This window comes from Helianthus annuus, chromosome 14, assembly GCF_002127325.2.
Source record: "Helianthus annuus cultivar XRQ/B chromosome 14, HanXRQr2.0-SUNRISE, whole genome shotgun sequence".
Classification (NCBI taxonomy): domain Eukaryota; kingdom Viridiplantae; phylum Streptophyta; class Magnoliopsida; order Asterales; family Asteraceae; genus Helianthus; species Helianthus annuus.
Window position 1 is genome coordinate 120,179,547 of NC_035446.2, and position 15,419 is coordinate 120,194,965.

The 15,419-nt window shown below is 37.6% G+C and overlaps 1 protein-coding gene across 2 annotated transcripts in view; it reads left to right on the forward strand.

Annotated features, from left to right (window-relative positions):
- The window catches only part of LOC110909198 (diacylglycerol O-acyltransferase 2D), a 42,652-nt gene extending 28,958 nt beyond the window's left edge, over positions 1–13,694 (forward strand). Inside the window, exons 3-9 of one of the 2 annotated variants that reach the window (XM_035982814.1) lie at positions 11,716–11,801; positions 12,041–12,135; positions 12,500–12,655; positions 12,744–12,830; positions 12,922–13,019; positions 13,121–13,208; positions 13,345–13,694. In XM_035982814.1, coding sequence (XP_035838707.1) covers positions 11,716–11,801; positions 12,041–12,135; positions 12,500–12,655; positions 12,744–12,830; positions 12,922–13,019; positions 13,121–13,208; positions 13,345–13,446 — 712 coding nt within the window. In that variant the 3' untranslated portion in view covers positions 13,447–13,694. Of the gene's footprint in view, positions 1–11,715; positions 11,802–12,040; positions 12,148–12,499; positions 12,656–12,743; positions 12,831–12,921; positions 13,020–13,120; positions 13,209–13,344 lie in introns of both variants that reach the window. The other variant, XM_022154230.2, reaches the window with a different exon arrangement.
- The last annotated feature ends 1,725 nt before the right edge of the window (positions 13,695–15,419 follow it).

A 15,419-nucleotide genomic window follows, 5' to 3' on the forward strand; every position in this document is an offset into this window, starting at 1 on the left:
CGTTTCACCACTTTTCAGACGTCTCCACGAGACGTTTGACCGGGCTACTTTGAAAACTTTGACCAAAACGTGGCCATTTTGGCGATTTTCCCTAAATACAATATATAGATTCAAAAGGGCAACCACTTCAACACATGAATTAATAATAAAAAAAAGCCTTATTGTATATATGAAGAAAGAGATACTCTAGAGTTCTAGTGATTATAAAAACCACCCATGTACATAAACCGATTAAAGATCACACAAACTGATTCGCAACATATATCCACAGACTAACCTTCAAAGCAGAGGCGTCTCTGAGAATTTATATACCCTGTTCAAGTTTGAAAAAATGTGCCATTCTGTTATGTTTTGTTATTATTTAAAAAAAATCAAATTAGTATTGGGTTCAATAAACCTAATTCCAAGTGAGATAAATTTTAAATCCATAAAAAATAATTTGTAAATGGGCCTTCATATTGGAAATGGTATGTGTTTACTATTTAAAAAAATAACATATAGCTATCAGATTTTTTTTTAAATCGCATGCCACTCAAAATCGTGAGCCTTGTGCGGAGGTCCTCCCCGCACACCATCAAAGCCTCCCATGCTTCAAAGTTAGATTTAACTGCCATACTCAAAGGGTCTTTCTCCGCTTATATCCAAAATCAGAACTATGTTTTTCACACTATGTCAACAAAAGATAAAACATGAATTGGATAAGTTTTTATTTGTCTTTCTTTGTAACACCTCCTTGACTACCGTTAAAATAAACTCCCTATTCATATCAATGATTGAAAATTACAACCACAATAATCACTATGCATCGCATCAATGGTATTAGAATAAAGCTAAATCATAGCAATTGATTTGTATCTTATTATTGTAAATAATTAACTAGAGCTTAATTAGAGAAAGACCATTAACTAGAAGAGACATTCTGGGAAGACCATTGACTAGAGAAGACATTCAAGGAAGACCATTGACTTGTAAATGATTATATATATCTTGTAAATGATTGAATGAATGAGACAAGAAATTACAAAGTCTAACATGGTATCAAGCCTCCTTTTCTAATTTCTTTCGATCCTCTCTCCTGTTCTTCATGGCTCTTGACCAAGCTTTCAATACCCTCACTCTAAACCCACCGGACCAGAATTGGTATATGGACACGGGCGCTACAGGTATAATGACTCACAACTTTTCTAATCTCACTTCTTGTTTAAATAATGTGTATGAACGAAACATTACAGTCGGTGATGGCAAAAATATACCGGTTCATGCGATTGGAAACCATACCTTACCACCACCTTTTCCAAACTTCAAACTAAATAACATTCTTTTTGCACCAAAACTCATTAAAAATCTTATTTCGGTACGCCGTTTCACCACCGACAACAACGTTTCAATCGAATTTGACCTGTTTGGTTTTGATGTGAAGGACCTCCACACCCGCAAGCACCTCCTTCGATGTGATAGCACCGATGATCTCTACCCGTTAACACTACCTTCAAGTTCCAAAGTTCAACCTTCTCATGCTTTCGTTTCCTCCTTTTTAGCCGTGACCCAAGACACTTGGCACCGTCGTCTTGGACATCCCGGAAATAATATCTTGCATTGTTTAAAACCTAGTTTGAATTTTTCTAATAATGTTCCACATTCTTCTATATGTGAACCATGTGTGTTTGGCAAACAAATTAAATTTCCTTTTCATGATTCTCATACTTCTACTAATTTACCATTTGATATTGTACATAGCGACCTATGGACCTCACCAATTCTTTCATCCACCGGATGTCGATATTATGTCCTATTCTTAGATGACAAAACAATTTTTTATGGACATATCCTCTCACCTCCAAATCCCAAGTCTATTCTAAATTTCTAGAATTTCACAAACTAATAAAAACTCAATTCGGAACCACTATAAAATGTTTTCAATGTGATAATGGTCGCGAATATAACAACTCATCTTTTCACCATTTTTGCACTTCGAATGGCATGCAATTTCGTTTTTCATGTCCATACACTTCTGCTCAAAATGGAAAATCGGAGCGTAAATAAGATCCATAAACAACATTATTCGTACCATCCTATCACAATCCTCCGTACCCCATTCGTTTTGGCCCCATGCCCTTGAACATGCAACATATCTCTTAAATATCTTACCCACCAAAGTCCTCAACAACTCCAACCCCACTTTGTGTCTATATAATCTTCACCCTTCTTACGAACACTTACGCATTTTCGGTTGTCTTTGTTACCCTCTTCTTCCATCAACCACCATCCATAAGCTCGCTGACCGCTCAACTCCGTGCGTATTTTTAGGCTACCCTTCACATCACCGGTGTTACAAATGTTACAACATCAAAACCAAACAAATTCATATCTCACGAGATGTCATTTTTGATGAATCTGTTTTCCCATTTGCAACTCAAAAACCAACCAACTTATCCTATGATTTCTTAACCTCTACACCCTATCCTTTCCAGTGGATATACCCTACAACTTCAACCAACAACCAAACCATCCCTTCATCCGATTCTGGCCCAACAACTTCTACCCCATCTTCTCCAACTACCTCCACAAGCCCATCTAGTCCTCACCATACAAACGACCCAAATGCAAAAACCCAAACCAGCCCTTCCACCACTCACCACATGCCAAGTCCACCAACCAACCCACACAACAGCCCACCTCATTCACCTACGTCCCACCACCAACACCCACCCCCACCTCTACCGACTCGTACCATGAATACTCGCTCCATGTCGGGAATTTTTAAACCCAAACAACAATTCAACCTACACACGTCTACCCATCCACTTATCTCTCCTCTACCAAAATCACCCACCGAAGCCCTTTCCAACGCAAACTGGAAAAATGCCATCACCGACGAGTTTCAAGCACTTATTGAAAACAAGACTTGGGAATTAGTACCCAAACAGCCCGGTATGAATATTGTTCGTAGCATGTGGATTTTCAAACATAAAAAGAAAGCGGATGGTACTCTTGAACGATATAAGGCCCGGTTAGTATGTGACGGTCGATCTCAACAAGTTGGTGTTGATTGTGGGGAAACCTTTAGTCCCGTAGTTAAACCGGCAACAATTAGAACCGTTTTATCTTTGGCTTTGTCTAAATCTTGGCCTATACATCAACTCGATGTCAAAAACGCATTTCTACATGGTCACTTAAATGAAACGGTTTTCATGCACCAACCAATGGGGTTTCAAGACCCGAATTATCCCAATCACGTGTGCCTACTCAAAAAGTCTCTTTATGGCCTCAAGCAAGCACCAAGAGCATGGTACCAACGGTTTGCGGATTTCGTCTCAAAAATGGGTTTATTCATAGCCAATGTGACCACTCCTTATTCATCTTTAACCAAGGCCCACAAATGGCATTCATATTATTATATGTCGATGATATATTGTTGATAACATCTACAGATGACTTACGGGCAAAATTCATGACTCGCCTTTCAAAAGAGTTCGCAATGAAGGATCTAGGGCCACTTAGCTACTTTCTTGGTATTTCGGTCACACGGGACTCAACTTCGAACTCTTTATTTCTCTCACAAGAAAAATATGCCCGCGAAATCCTTGAACGGGTTGGTCTCTCCAATTGCAACCCAGCGGCCACTCCGGTTGATACACAACACAAATTAAGCAGTTCTCATGGAACACCCATCGACAATATTACCAAATACCGAAGCTTCGCTGGTGCCTTACAATACCTCACCTTTACTCGACCGGATATTTCATATGCCGTCCAACAAGTGTGCCTCCATATGCATGACCCAAAGACCAGCCATTTCAATGCTCTTAAAAGAATCATGCGATATATTAAAGGCACCATCTCCTATGGTCTTCACATTCAACCTTCTTCGACCTCCTCCCTCACGGCTTACACAGATGCCGATTGGGGAGGGTGTCCCGACACAAGGAGGTCCACGTCCGGTTATTGTGTATATATGGGCGACAACCTCCTCTCATGGTCTTCTAAACGTCAAGCTACTTTATCACGCTCTAGTGCCGAGGCGGAGTACCGGGGCGTCGCTAATGTGGTGTCCGAAGTTTGTTGGCTACGCAACTTATTACTAGAACTTCATCATCCTCTTCAACGCGCAACCTTAGTTTATTGTGACAACGTCAGTGCCATTTACCTATCCGGTAATCCGGTTCAACATCAACGCACAAAACACGTTGAAATGGATATCCACTTTGTCCGAGAAAAGGTCGCCAAGGGTGAAGTCCGTGTTCTACATGTACCATCACGAAACCAAATAGCCGACATCTTTACAAAAGGATTGCCAAAGGTTCTATTCGATGATTTTCGCACTAGTCTCAACATCCGTGATCCTCCCGTTTCGACTGCGGGGGAATATTAGAATAAAGCTAAATCATAGCAATTGATTTGTATCTTATTATTGTAAATAATTAACTAGAGCTTAATTAGAGAAAGACCATTAACTAGAAGAGACATTCTAGGAAGACCATTGACTAGAGAAGACATTCAAGGAAGACCATTGACTTGTAAATGATTATATATATCTTGTAAATGATTGAATGAATGAGACAAGAAATTACAAAGTCTAACAAATGGGATCCGTCCCTAAAGAGGAAAAACAACAAACAAACTCGTGTTATTGACTATGCATCACATCATATTGATAGAGAAATCATTTACAAAATATTATATATACCAGATAAGAAGTGTTTGGGGTCAAAGTATTTAAAAGAGAAGTCAAGATAACTACTTCGCTAAAAAAGTCAAAATTTAAACTCAATTTTAGTCAAAGAAGAATACACCTTTTCCAAGGAATTCAAGTAACTGACAACTCTGTCTCTTGACCAAGAAAGTATGCTTTCCATTTTTGATATTCGGTGAACCCCTGCACCGATATGAATTTTGCTCAATTTGTCACTTGATGAGTTCATACTATACATGTATAAACCATAAATTTAGAACTTTAGTTAAACAACGCCTGAAGTTAAAAAATTATAAATCCATGGCACTGATAGCACCTTCATCGTATTTTCTCATAAACTAATGTATAAATAACATGAATCCTTTCTGGTGCCTCCTGTGATACGAAAGTATATTAAGTACGTAGTATATTAATATCAAAGCTTAGTGGGCCACGTTTAACATGCATGGCTAAAAGATAAAACAATACCCCTAATAAAAACAACTTGCCCGATTATCATTGTCCAACCTGGGAAAGAAAAATAGGTTGTTTGATTGTATTTCATGGTAAAAAACAACCTTATTAAAGGCCCAACAAAACAAAAATATAATGACATAAGTCACTCAGTTAAAAAATAGTCAATAGAAATTTTAGAAAAATTAATGCATTTTTTTTGGAAGGCAAATTTCATTCAAAACAAACACCCCAACAGTATATGCAGTGACGGATCCAGGATTTTATGTCAATGGGGTCCATTTTCGGGTCGGTCCTCGTTCGGATCGAGTTAAAGTGATTTGAACTAGATTTTTAAAAAAAATAAGAAAAAATGGGCTTATCAAAGATTGAACCCATGACCTCTTGGTAGAAAAGAGGAAGATTTACCACTACACCAGCTTTCTTTTTATTTCTTTGGCGTCCACCTAATTGTATTTATGGGGTCCATATACAATTTAATATACCAAATCTACTATTTTTTTAAAAAGATTGGGGTCCGGGGACCCCGGTGGCACCAATGTGGGTCCGCCCCTGAGTATATGTTCCAGCAGGCTACTGGCAACATACAAATATACATCACCAAAACTGTCAAGTCGTCTAGCTAATTATAAAAAAATTACATTTTAAAAATTAAAAGTGCACCATTGTTCCCATTCCACCTTCAAGTTCTTCGCTCGGTGTTTTATCCACAAATAAGCCGTGGATTTAATCTCTCCCAACAGCCGATCCGGTTCGACTCGTTTACCTGAGAAGACTATTGCATTCCGGCTTCTCCAAATCACCCAACATGTTATCAAAATTACTGCATAAATCGCCTTTTGTTTCGCCCTGCTCGTTCTCGAGTTTTTGTGAATGATTAAGAGATCTTTAAAAGGGAACGCGAAGATCGGTGGGATATTACACCACTCCCCTATTTTGCACCATATCAAGACAGCAATATAGCAGGAAGTGAAAAGGTGAGCTGTCGTTTCATCCATAGTCACATGGAACGCGGTACGCTCCGGTACGCGGTACGAAAACGGGTACGCAATTCGGGCCTTTCTAAAAATCGGTACGTTGGAGGGTAGGTTCATTTGGGAACGCTAATTCGGTACATGGTACGGTGTATCCTATAGTGTACCACCGTAGTTTGGTACACATATCATATATATAAAAAAGTATAAAATAGATCTTTCATTAAATTTTCAAGAACATAATCAAAAACTATTTTCTGTGTGCTAGATTGATTGTTACAACATGTATTTATAGTTAACATGGGAAAAAGTTATTGGAGGGAAAAAACTCTTCACTTACCTATAAAAAGCGGGAAAAAGTTAATGGAGGGAAAAACTATTCAGGACCTGGACCTGGCTGTGCCGGAATCTGACTTTTGGTACGCTGGAACGCCGGTACACCACAAACGGAAACGCGTTTCCTATTAATTAAAAACGTGTATTCACCATTTGGAACGCTATTATGGTACACAATCGGGAACGGTCCAAATTAGCGATCCGGTACGCGCACCAGAGGCGATTGGGACGACTCTGTACCTCGATTTGGTACAGCGAATCTGGTACGCGATACAAGGGTCTTTTAGCGTTTCCTGTGACTATGGTTTCATCGCACTCCCCACACAAACGACATGTTGTTGAGCCATGGAGAATCTTTCTTTTGTGTAAAGCCACGAAGGTTGGCAACCGCTCTTGTTCAGCTCGCCAACCAAACACATTTATTTTCTTTGGAACCCAATTGCACCAATTAAACGGGAAATACGGTACAGTGTAGGCGTTTAGTATTCTTTTGCACGACTGGACCGTGAATAAACCTGATGGATCAACCTCCCACACCCATTTATCTGGCCCTCCGTTTAGCGTCATGCCCATTAGCTCATCACTAAGAGCTAGTAACTCGCTGATTTCCGATCCAGTAGCCGGATTCCTTCTCCATTCACCTAACCAGCCTAAGGATGTGAATCTATTAGCCACAGTGACACCTTTTTCGGCTTCTAAAGCAAATAGAGTTGGGAAACGGTCCATTAGTGGCCCATCGGCTACCCAATTATCGACCCAAAAGCGATTCCCGTCTCCGATGATACCTTTAATATGCTTTTTGACCAGCATGTTTCTGTTGCTTAATTCATTCCCAATTTTGAAAATTGCATTCCAAGGACCTGAAAGTCCAGCCTTGACTGGAAGAAACGACCAAGTGCTAGATTGATAATGTATAGCCGAGATCACCCTTTTCCATAGACTTCCGTCTTTCGTTTTAAACCTCCACCACCACTTCACAAGGAGGCTTAGGTTCATGTCCCGAAGTGACCCGATACCAGTTCCACCCTTTTCACGTGGCCCGATCACACGCTCCCAACATACCCAATTGGTTTTATTAATGCATTTGAATACCAATTTGAGCAACTTTGGAACCGTTTTGAACAGTATGACCTATTTAACCCTCCTTGATAATCTAATCATTTGACCTGTTCGAGGCAATGTGTAGACAAAATCCCCCTATCAAAAAGCTCCAAGAGTACGACTCCAAATGCGTATGTCACTTTTATGAGTTAGTAGACCTGTAAAAGATTCATGGTCTTATTTTTATATAAACAATAAAAATTACTGAAAATTATTAGTGCTAAAATAAAGTATTGCATACCATCCAATTCCCGGAAAGCTGGAATATAAGCCCAATAACATTAGTCAAATTCCCGTATCCCCAATTTACTTTACACCATTTAATCAAAAACCAATAGTTTGACAAAAGTTGCAATACTCACAAGTGAAAACCATAAATTTGAATCTTTTACTTACATTTGGTGGTTTGTCTTTGGAATTGGATGTGAAAACCCTCCTTATTGCAGAAAAAACTCCATGTTCTCTTCCCCATGTGTTCCTCACATTATTGTTTTTTCTGTAAGGCATATGAACTCGTGAATAAATACACGAATAAAAATCAGACGAAATGTCGCTATCAGAATCTGTAATTAATGCAAAACAATTAAGAATTATAATGAAGCAGATAACATAAGCGCCTAAACTAAATAAGGAAATTCATAAAATTAATCTTATATTGATACCACTATAAGATGATCCAGATACACAGCTTGAGCCGCATAACTTATCTCCATGAGCAACCTGCACTTATACTTGTTTCTCCATCTGAATTGGAGAATTAGCCAAAGCGATTCTTTGATCTAAATACAGAGTATAGATCACCATAAGAGGACAATATTAAAGATCAAATTATGAATCTGTTTCATCATTGGTTTCAGATTCTTTAGGAGCATCAACCATGACCGGTGCTAGTTCTGAATGTGGACAAAAAAGAACACATAATTCTGTTGGAAATCCGGGTTTGTATCAGCGGAAGCATTATACCCGTTTGGATTCACAGACATACTTGGCATGATAACGTGCAGATGAATAACAGGAATAGAAACAAAGATTTGGTGGACAATTTCGGTTGTGATTGAAACTGTCTTGATACCGGACCATAATGCCGGATATTACATATATATATGAGCATTTTGGCGGTTGTTTATGGCGGGAATAACTGCCATAAACAGTTTAAACATATGAACCGCTTATCTCTCGGTTTATAAGTTACAATACATATCTAATTAATACGTTTCATAATAAACATAATCATAATTAAGTTTATACTTCTAACACGACCCCCTAAACTTGATTATATTTGGCTGCATGTGCTTGAACACTCCGATTCGCTTCGTCCACTGCTTTCTTTGCTTCATTAAAATCAAACCGGCGACGCTTCTTGTGCAGAATCCATGAACCTTCCCAGCTATTTCCGGCATATAGAGCATAGTGCTCCGAAGCAGCATCCTCCGGTGTTGGATCTGCACTCTTACTTCTTCCTTTATCCTTGCCTGCCGTTGAAGTTTCACCCTTTTCCATCACTTCTTTAATCTGCACCCTCTCTTCAGTAACTTTAAACTTATAATAGTAGATCAAGACATCCAAATACATGGCATATATGACTCTTATAAAGTCACCATCTTGATACTCAAAGCCTAAATCTTTCGCTATCGCCGGCCACAAATTATCAATGGTCACACTTCGGTAGCCTCCATCCCTCTCAACCATCACGTACAATCCGAGTAAATTTATCTTTCTCCCATCAGTTAACAGAGGAGGAATTGATCTTGATGTTATTCCCATCTTTTCCTTTAAGAACCATCCTACCATCTCTTCAAACTTTACTTCGAGATCATATTTGTATTTGAATATGAAATCCCGGTCATCAATCATGTCGAGCAGTGCTTTACAATCATTAAATTCATGAAATTCAAGTGCTCTAATGATCATACGGGTCCAGTCATTCTCGTATTCATTTGAAACATTTAGTGTTTCAAAATATGAATTCAAGTATTTTTCTTTGAATTCATCCCCCATCTTCGGAACACAGAGATTGCAATTTTCGTTTTTCATACAATCCTAATTCCTCTTCCTTTGACAACCCACTAACTTCATTTACAACATTTACAACCGGGGATGAAAACATGGGGTAAATCTTGCACGTGTCACCGGATTTCTTAACCGTAAACCCTTGAAGGGTTAATTGATCAAGACTTAGAACATTACGTTCTAGATCCGGTGAGTAGAACACACTATGTATTCTCATTGTTTCACTCCCAGTTTTGATTTCTACATTTCCCACCCCTCTAATGAACATGAAGTTATTCATTCCAGTTTTTGTTTCTACCCCCATCACATGTTTCACTCTCTTGAACAAATTCAGATTACCACTAAAATGATGATCAAACGTCGGATTTACATACCATATATCGGACCATAATCCGCCTTCAGTGCCAGTCACGATCATCTCATCCTTGCAGTGTACTTCTCCCTCTTGCCTTTTCGTTCCAGAATTTATTGCCTGCTTTAACAATTGTGTCACTTCGTCATTTTCTTTAACTTTGCAATTATAAATTTGATGGCCTGGAGAATGACAGTAGTAACAGAGTTTCATGCGAGGGATTCGTCGGATTCTTTCATTTTGTTCATCGGTGCAGTGTTGGCACGGTAACGTGGTTGAATTGGGTTTGATTTCTGCACATTTATCAGACGTGGCTCTGATACCACTTTGTTGGAAATCCGGGTTTGTATCAGCGGAAGCATTATACCCGTTTGGATTCACAGACATACTTGGCATGATAACGTGCAGATGAATAACAGGAATAGAAACAAAGATTTGGTGGACAATTTCGGTTGTGATTGAAACTGTCTTGATACCGGACCATAATGCCGGATATTACATATATATATGAGCATTTTGGCGGTTGTTTATGGCGGGAATAACTGCCATAAACAGTTTAAACATATGAACCGCTTATCTCTCGGTTTATAAGTTACAATACATATCTAATTAATACGTTTCATAATAAACATAATCATAATTAAGTTTATACTTCTAACAAATTCAACATATTTTGTTACCCAAGCGAAATTAAAGAATAGGGGTTAGATCCCCAATTTTGGTTTGCCTGTTCTTGCAGCCAACATCCTAGAAGTTGAAAGCCAGAGAGATAAAACCTGTAAAGCCTTAATTGAGCCTCCATTCCAACCCCCTTAATTATTTTGAAATTCAAATTAACATGATTCAAATAATTTATGTATTATAAATTCTTAACTTAAATAAATGAAGTGATATTATGATGTAAGAATGACATAAGAAATGCTGAGTTGGTGTGTCCGAAAGATCGACACATAAGCTTTTCTTAGGTCAGCATAAACTCTCCTTTAATAGAAAGGGGATATATATAGATATATATATTGAAAAACAATTATATTTTAGCGGCCTATTTTCTCAAGATGCCCTGGCCCTAGGATTTTCGAGGATGACCCTGTATATATTGGTGACAAAGATAACCCTAACCCATACAACATTTAAGATTTTGTAACCCGAACACGACTAGTGTACTCCGTATATCTAAACAAATCAAACGGGGCTGGCGATTGTTAATGTTTTGTAGCTAAGTTGAAAACATGCTAAACGTGTTGGTTTGGTTGTAATAAATGGGTTAGACCGAGTGTAAATGGGTTGAGCGGCATATACAACATATTTTTTTCTTTTCTTATTGCAATTTGAAACGGTTGAATGGGTCATCCTGCTTAATAAATCAGGTCAAAGCAAATATGATTTGTTTATCTAACGGTTTTGACATAACAACTAAAATCTGATTACTTCTGTGTCGTGTTCGATTGTGTCAAGATATTGGCACCTGTAGTTTGGAGAGCCCCCCTTCAAAAAAAAGGAAAAAAAAATACGTTTTTCTCCGGGTTCTTTTGCACTTATCATTTGTTAAAGAAACTTGCCCAATCCATTGAATGATTGTTACTTAATAGTTTTTTCTCTGCTTCACTATAAACGTGCTTATCTATTACATGTATTCATGTTCCCATATTAACCCAGCTTTTTTTGTGCATTCAATATGAGAATTCTTCTTATCTTGATAAGTTGAATTGAACTATAGTATTTGCTCATAACTTGATTCACTAGCCATGGAGTAAGTAGCATGTAACGAACGCGTTACGATGTTACATCAATTTCAGGTACATATATAAGCATGGTAACGGTTATTTTCCCGCTACTCTATATGTTGAGGATATTAAAGATTTCAATCCTGATCAGGCTTACGGTAATTGTGCATTTTTAATCTGGCACTACATAGAACTTAGAAGATACTAAATTCCCAGTCGACACAAATTAAAATTTATTTAGACAATATAAAGTTTCTTTTTACCAAGGTTAAAGTTAACATGAATTTAAATGATGATGGAGATTAATCAATACACTGTCATAAGCTTCATAAAGTTTAAATGATGACCTCCATATTCAAATTTTGATGATTTTACCACTAAAATCTTGTTAGTGCAGTTTTTGGATACGAGCCACATTCAGTTTGGCCAATTGGATCTGGAGTACTATCAAACCTTACCGGTTTTATGCCAACGAGAAAAATCAAAATCCTTGTTAGTACAGCTGTAAGACTTCTTTTAATGTTCTAAATGGTGTGATGCTACTTAGTAGAGGTGGCAATTTCTACTCATAAAGGCCTAATAAGTCGATTCAGATTATATTTTTCATCTAACAAGAGTAAAACATATATCTTAAAAGGAAACTGGTAAAAGTCTTGGACATAAAGTGTTTTAAGTCAACCCAACCTCGCCAGATATGTATTCTTTTTTTGGACGGCAAAATGACCAGACATGTATTGACTCGTGCAAAAAAACTCTTGTTTTGATCAGTTACAAACTGTCCAACCTGCCCATATGCGACGTCTATTTCTTTCTATGATGTACAATAGACGTTGAATATTATATTGACATAAATCAGGTGTTCTACACACCGTTCCTGAGGCATATATGCACATGGATGGGACTGTCAGCAGTAACAAGGGAAAATTTTTCATCTCTCTTAAAAGCTGGGTGTAGCTGCATAGTGATCCCAGGTGGAACACAGGAAGCGTTTTATATGGAGCATGATTCTGAGGTTTGTTTTTCAGATACAAATACTCAATCCTGTTATTAGTTTGCTCATATAAGGGATTTTATATGATCCAAAATTATATACACTGCAGGTTGCGTTTCTAAAGGCAAGGAAAGGATTCATACGACTTGCAATGGAGACCGATTCTCCTATAGTTCCTGTTTTTGCCTTTGGCCAGGTATAGATTCACCTTTCACGTTCTTTTTACTTGTACGTTCTATCGTTCTGATAATTATAGTAAACATTAAGAATATGTTATAATGTTGCAGTCCTATGTTTATAACTGGTGGAAACCACAGGGAAAGTTCTTCCTAAAACTCTCTCGAGCTATCAAGTTCATGCCTATTGCCTTTTGGGGTGCTTTATGGTATGTTTATTGTTCTATAAATTTAATTCTATATTTCACACAAATCTCATTTTCATCATTACACATTAGTGACTGTTTGTTTGGTTGTTAAACTTTTGCAGGTCTCCTATACCCTTACAGCGACCGATTCTTGTGGTGGTTGGTAAACCAATATATTTCAAGAAGAATTCTACACCCACCATGGAAGAGGTATTCAAGTTATAAATCTAACTTTAAAGGGTAGTTTTACAATTTGACACTTTCTGAATATGTGCATGTTATGCTGGTTGTGATCGTATTTTCAGCATATCTATGATCTAATGATTTGGTTTACCATCTTTTGTAGATTTCTGAAGTGCATGGTCAGTTTGTGGAGGCACTTCAAGGTCTGTTCGATAGGCATAAAGTGCGAGCAGGTTATCCTGATCTTGAATTACGAATAATGTGACAAGATTGTACGAAGATTTAAATTTATGTCCAGTTGTTGGTTTTGTGGTAACTTGGATATCTCTAAAGATCGTGTGAACACTCTCGGATTGATTTATTTCGCCAGCAGTCACGAATATTTAGTCGGATAATTCTCAGGAAGATATATCAATAACGAGTATGGAATCTGTTGTGAAAAACGTTTACTCTGAAAATGACTATAAGAATGTTCAAATTCAGGGTGAACTGCCATGACAATTGGAAGTTAATTGCCACTACTTTCGGTTTTATAATCGTTGCTCCATTTTAGTACTAAAGAACAAATTTGGTACTGCAGAGTATACTTACTACTAATAGACATGTTTGTTGGTTTTAGAAGCGTTATGAGCACTCTCACTTTTCACACTCACAAGTATAAAGTATCAAACACTGAGAAATTGGCAGAACTCTCATCATTCTCATTCATCACCAAAGACACTATTTAAAAGAGAAATACAAACACACGACTCAAACATGGGGAGAGAAACTGAAAACAACTGACCCGCTACTTTAAACATGCAAAGACCACTCCTACTTTACTGATCCATTACTAAAATAATAAAAGAGAACAGTAAACAAACAAGCATAAACCCATGCAAACAGCCCCATGCATACCGTATTTGAATTATCTCAACAATGTTTAGTACCGACAACATGTTCACTACTAAAGAACTTCGGTGCTAAAGAATGAATTTGCCAATGTAGCAAAATTTTGTTATTGAGAACTAGTCTTGTTATTGAATATCAAATTCACTACTGTAAGGGCGTCTACCTTCAACGAACACACCTCGAACACACAAAACCCGGATCGTTCGACACACACGCGATGTGCGGAAACCACCGCATGTCTCGTACCGCAACGTAGAGCTCGTACAGAAGGTGTAGAAGATGATAGAACACTGAATACACTGAGTATTCACAATCAACAATCACACACAGTGATGAACACCCAAAGTTAGGGTTTTGTTTCTCTCTCTAGAATGTATCTTGCGCACAAAGTTTTCCCAAAAACCAATGCTATAAATCATTCATTCACTAAGAATATCTTATACAGAGTCTAATACAGACACATAAGTCCTTACAAATGAAACCCTAGACTTAAATACGGACAAGCAGTGGCGGACCTAGAAATTTTTTCATGGGGGTGCGGAATATTTTTAAAAATTTTAGGCCCCTAGGTATATAAGTAAAAAAAACCGGTTCGTATCGGGTCAGGTCGGGTCATGTAAAACAAACGAACATCAAACTAAATTTATACAATCATCAAAAACATGTCAAACCTTGTTACAAACATAATTAAAACGTCGACGCCCTACGAGTTTTCATTTTTTGAAATCTATCCAAAACATCATCTAAAATTAAAATTCTTAAGCAATTCTTTCTCTATATAACATAAGTTTATCGCTCCATAACATAATGTTTCAAATTTAATTTTAATTTTCAACTATTCAAGCCCTAGAAATCATAACGTAAATTGTAATCACCCTAAAAATATATAAACAACATAATCTAAAAATATATAAACAACATAATCACCCTAAAAATCATCTAAACAACCATAAATAACGTCAAAACACACAAAATTTCAAACCTATTTAACAACTTTATTACCCTTTTTTTTTCTCCTATAATATCAACCAAAGTCATCAAAATAACAAAGAAACTTACCCGTGTTCGGATTCCGGTTAGATTTGGTGTCAAACTACGGTGGTATGGTGGCTGATTACGGTGGTCGCCGGCTGCTGGACTGTTGTCGTTGGGTGATGTTGTTCGTTGGCAGTGCAGGGACGCAAGAGAGAGAGAGCGGGAGATAATTTCTAAAGGTTTTGGGCTTTAATTATTTTATTATAGTTTGAAATATTGTTGGGTTTGGTTAATGGGCTAAAACTTAGTGGGCTAACTAGTTAGAAATTATAAGTGGGTAAAGGTATGGGTATTTGGGTTTAGTTAGTTAGG